The sequence below is a fragment of the Parasteatoda tepidariorum genome, chromosome 2, assembly GCF_043381705.1.
Source record: "Parasteatoda tepidariorum isolate YZ-2023 chromosome 2, CAS_Ptep_4.0, whole genome shotgun sequence".
Taxonomy (NCBI): Eukaryota; Metazoa; Arthropoda; class Arachnida; order Araneae; family Theridiidae; genus Parasteatoda; species Parasteatoda tepidariorum.
The window spans coordinates 25,303,160-25,308,742 of NC_092205.1; the positions used below are offsets into that span (position 1 = coordinate 25,303,160).

The 5,583-nt window shown below is 29.5% G+C and overlaps 1 protein-coding gene across 1 annotated transcript in view; it reads right to left on the reverse strand.

Moving 5' to 3' along the window:
• Nucleotides 1-3,321: 3,321 nt before the first annotated feature.
• The window catches only part of LOC139427141 (adult-specific rigid cuticular protein 15.7-like), a 3,861-nt gene continuing 1,599 nt past the window's right edge, over nucleotides 3,322-5,583 (reverse strand). Inside the window, exon 2 of the mRNA XM_071187954.1 lies at nucleotides 3,322-3,849. Within this exon, the coding sequence (XP_071044055.1) occupies nucleotides 3,322-3,849 (528 nt within the window). The remainder of the gene's footprint in view (nucleotides 3,850-5,583) is intronic.

Sequence of the window (5,583 nt, forward strand, 5' to 3'; positions counted from 1 at the left end):
TATAAAATTCTAGATCACAAATATGAGTTAACTTTAAAAGAGAAAAAGAGGTTTGTTTGAGCACTTTAGTTTTTTTCTAAAGTAACTTTTTCTTTTTTAATTTGACTCTTAACTCTCAAAATAAATCATTGGTCATAAATAAATCAGTGATCACAATATAAGGTTGTAGATCTCCTTCAGAGATCGGTAAAAAGAGCTCTCTAAAATAAGAGCGTCCTCACACGTATATTGAAAATATTTCTATCAACTTATTTGTTTTGTTAAAATTTTTGTTTTGATATTTTTTCGGGTTTCCTTATTTAAACTTTGTCGCATTTGATGCAGAAATTTGCCCGGTCCTGGGGAGAGGTTTTGTTGGTCTCTCCCAAAGGTTTTCTTCAACACAAAGACTATGGAAGAAATTTCGTGCCTCCAAAAATGGTTGTAAATAGAGGTTGTCTTTCCTGGAGGTTTCACTGTATTACGTTGTTTCGAGATTTACTTATGGAATTTGAAATATTTTTGTTCTTTAGTTGTAAAATGTGTACTTCCGAAATACTAATAACGTTTTTTCATCTCACTGATATTCAGAAATGATAAGTCAAACTTTTCTTTTAAATAAAAACCAAAATAATATTTTTTCCGATAAAAAAATATTAAAATTAGACATCTAATAAGTCGCTCGTCTAAGAGCAAGTTTTTTTTACATAATTGGAATATAGTGTTTAATTGGAATGTAATTATTTATTATAATACGTGATAAACATTGCTAAAGCTGTTTATCCAAGGTTATATTTTTAGATTAAAATTATTTGCATTTTGATTTTTCTAGATTTTTTATACTTAATTATAAAATAAAAAATAAATTTTATGAGATTATTAAAGAAACAATTAAAAGATTTTTGAAGAAGCTTATGTATTCTTAATAATGAAGATTAATGCAGAAAATGTTTTGGGTAAATTTACGATCATAGTTCACGTTAACTATCTTAACTTCTTTTCGGGAAATTAGCTCTATTTGTGAAATACTTCCAGTAAAACGCAAACCTTTTTCCCCACACAATTGCAGCCTAAGGTAATTCTAATGTAAAAGGTTTTTTTCTAGGATAAGGATAATTGTTTATCATTTAATTTATTAAAAGAACAATGGAATGTTTTAAATTGTAAGATATATAAATTATTGTAAAATTTTATTATAGGTAATGTATAAGAAAAGAATTCAAAATTTGAAGGGAATTGTTGAGAAACTAAAAATTTAAAAATACTACTTTTTGAGTGAAATTTACATTGAAAGGTCTGAAAGTTCAATCGTCCTCTTAAACACACTATTGCGACCATATATTTCGGAACTTTACATTTTAAAGTCAATTCTAACATTTATTTCTTTCGTATAATTTTGCATCCATTCAAATAAGGTAAGTAGTTACGAGGAGAGGAATAAGACTGCAGTTTTGCTCAAAATTAGCTAACTTGAACGCACAGTGTGCCAAATTAAGTAAATTTGAAACATAGAAGGTGTCTTGTAGAGAGCACCCTTAATCTATATTTTTAGACTTGTTATTAGAAATGAAGAAAAAAATAAACCAAAGGGGTTGCAATTAAAAGAGATTAAAAAAGAAACGAAGTTTCTCGATTAACTAGTGAGACAGGTAGAATGCATAAAAGAAAAACAGTTTGATTAAAGGTTTAAATAATCTCGAGTAGAGTTCCTGATAATCTTCCTTCTAATCTTTGTTTTCTCCATGAATCAAATGGGTATTTGAGTTTTTAATCTCCCTTTCATCAATCTGGAAACAGTTATTTTCTCATTTTATTTATTATATTTTACAAAAATTGATATAAAGTATTACGATTTATATCCAGTAACACTCAATCTCTAACTTTCTTACTTTTTATAAAATTATATTCCGTCAATTTCTTTGTTTCCTTGATATCAAACTAAGCACGAGCTAATATAATTAAGATTTCTAAAGAAAATGAATAAATGATTCGATAACAATGCATACACATTCATTAATTGAAGCAAAAAAGAAAGTACTTAAAATTACAATAACTCTAGAACAAATTATAATTTACAAAAAACTAGCAAATAAAAAGAAAAAACTAAGTTCTTTGTAGAAAATAGCCCTTTCAATTTCTGTTGCATTTCAGCGGGTTGTAGATCATTCCACATGATATTTTTTAATCAAATTTAGAATTTAATAGTTCTCCAACTAATTAAAGAATGCTAAATTTTTAATTCCATATTACAACCCTTGCATTTTTCCACACATGTCCATAAGTTCAAGGTTCTAGATTTAACTGTTTTTGTGCAGTAAAATAAAATGCCATGTAAAATTGAACACCAAAAAAAGTGGTGATGGTGGCGATCACGATTTTTTTAATGTACAGAGACTTTTGAGAATAATTTCAGAAGGCTGGACGAGGCGGGTTATTACAAAACACCCTGTATAGTGAGCAGTAAATATTCTGTAAGCTTTAAAAACTTTTAATGGTGGTAATACTTTTCATTTTATGACTTATTTATTACTTTATAACTTTTATTACTCTTACTACTTTAATGTTTAATAAGAACTTTAAAGATATGGCTGATAACATCATTTAAGCTACCACTATAGTTTTTAAAATTAATATCATGGGATTACATTTGTATTTTGCTAGTCTCGTGTGTTATTTTTATTACCACTTTTTCTAATTAAAAGCCCCGGACTCAAAAATTGAAAACGCTCGTAAAAATCATGTTTTGAGGTCGAGTATTTTCCTAAAAAAAATTTATTTCAACATAATTTATGAACATTGAGAGTGAATTATTATTTTCTAACTTTTTACTGATTGTTTAAGACATTTAATGAATAAATAAATAGAAAATATTAACTTCTCTTCCTCTTTCCTAAGTGTAAACTGATAACAAATTTATATATTTCAAGTTTTCTGTTCGTCAGAAGAAGAGAAAAAAGCAATGTACGTGTATTCTAGCGTAAATATATTTTGATAAGTTATATATATATCTATATATCTATATATTAGGTGTATTATTTATTTATATTTTAAATATATTTTAAGTGATATTTATTTTTTTAAATGAATATTTCAAGCCTATCTATGCCCTTAAGATCAATTTGTATCGTGTAAAGTAAATACATTTGTGAGCTTTTTTTTTAATGGGATTTCAAAATTCTGCATGTTTTCAAAATTAGCTCGTTAAAGCTAAAATTAAAATTTTTCTGGTCAATATTAGTTTTAAAAAACTTTTTTATAATGTTTAAGATGTTTACTTTCAATAAATAAGTACAAAAAGTAAATTGCAAAATAATTTATTTTCGTGCTACTTTTTTACAAAATTTAATATCCATATCTGGCGTAGCCCAAGCCTCCTAAGATGCCCAAACCATATCCACCATATCCACCATAAGCTCCTCCATATCCAAGATTTCCATATCCACCATAAGCTCCACCATATCCAAGGCCACCGTAACCTGCTCCAAGACCTCCATAACCGTAACCTAAGCCACCAACACCATATCCTGCACCGATGCCTCCATATCCGTAACCTAGACCACCAAGACCGTAACCGGCTGCTGCAGCAGGGACACCCAAATATCCTTCACCACCGGTGTAAGGGGCATCGGAAATGAGTTGAACGGCAGCTGGATTTTGATTAGCTGTTCCGGGTTCATTGGTCTTGACCTGTGCTCGGAATCCAGCATGGTCAGCAACGTAGTTCACTTGTCTTTTGATGCCTCTGTCATCTGTGAATCCGTAGCTACCAGTTACGTGTCCTCCGGTTCCGGATTCTTCTCTGTGTTGTTCTCCATGTTTGTCCTTGATGCTGTATCCGAATTTATAAGGTTTGGGTGCATGGTGAACTGGCTGAAATAACATAATAATTATTAAATAGCATAATTTTATCAGTTTTGTTTTAGCAATTTTTGTAAAGTACTTCTAAGTTTTTCACATATGCTATGAATTTAAGTTTTTAATGTTGGTTTTGGGTGCATGATGTACGGGTTACATTAACAGAAGGAAAAACATGGCATTATCGATCATGCGCACATAAAATCATAAAATAACTGTATCAATATTTATTCTCAATTTTTTTTTAACTTTGGTTCTATAATCTCACATTTGCTAAGAAAATATTTTTCTTTAATTATTCTCAGTATGCGTAATTGTATATGTATCTTTATGTATCTCGTAATTGTATCTCGTATTGTATCTCATAATTGCATCTCGTAATTGTATCCTTATTGTATTAACATGATATGTGAGGTCTTCATAAATAAAACTTCTTTGTTTCTTTCTATTTGAATCAGTAAACATTCCGTTTTCAGACTTGCCAAATTTCCAGGTTTTTAGTCTGAGATTTATCTCAAATTTTTCAAATATTGGCAAAATATATGCCTTAATATTTGATTTGAGTTGATTTTGACAGTCACGATGTTTGAAATATTCAAGGTATATGCAGAAAGTTCCAAAATTCAATCGTCAAATTTAAGGTTTCTTTGTGGCTGCTTGAAACCCTTCCGGCTTCAGATCGATAGATACTAGCCTGTCTGAGAAGCAAATTTGGCTGGTATGCAATATTTTTCCCATATCCACTATCCTACCGTTGGTCTCGAAACTGTGGAACCTTAACTTCCACGAATAATGAGCTTTTTACTATTTATAAAATGCAGTGATAAAGAATGGGATTAGCAGATTTTGCTTTAAAACTGTCGTTGAACAGCCAACCCAATTTTGGGTTTACGACTGCTAATATTCAACTTCGTATCCTTGTAACCCGATCCAGAAATCAAGGGAACTCCTGGATCAAGTATTGGAAGAAATTTTGCCCTCGAGGAGGACTTGCATTAATTGATGAAATAAAAGAATATATTATATTTTAAGTATGAGTGATAAGAAGCAAATGTTATCTTTTTACTTTTCATTTTTAAACAGGGGCCAAAAATGCGAGATGTTTAGCAATCAAAATTCCAAGTTCGAATCAAGTATTCGAAGCTTGAAATGTTTGGAGGATGCTATCAATCTTGGAATTCGGCATGCTGTCATGATTACAAAAGGGGTATGCTTTTACTATCCGTGTTTCGGTTTGGCAGATTAATTTTGAATTTAAAAACAAAAAGTCTAAATTATAGCTGGGGAGAAAATTTCTTTAAAAGTATTCGGTTAAATAAGTTAAAAATAAGCATGGAAAAGGGAATGGGATGGGTCTTTTTCAAATTAAGGGTTGATGTATTTTACTGATCGTTTAAAAAATAGAGTGATTAATAATAGACAATACTATAGTAATTAAGGTAAATAATAAATAATGGGCAATTAAAAATTTGACTTTTAAGGAAGCTAAATGAAAAAATATGTCGGAATATTATTTCAATAGAATGAAAGTCCTTGGTCGATTACCTTATTGTTGCGAGACTACTATCTATCTTCTATCTAAAGACTATATTCATTAAAACTTTGAAAAAGTATTTAAGTTATGTTGTTTTATGATTAAGATAAACAAAAATAATTAAAGCTTTAAATAAAGTTTAAGTTCTGAGTGGATTCAATTATTTTTGTTGCTTATTGCATTGAACTTACCTCGTGCAAGTTAGCAAGAGAAAC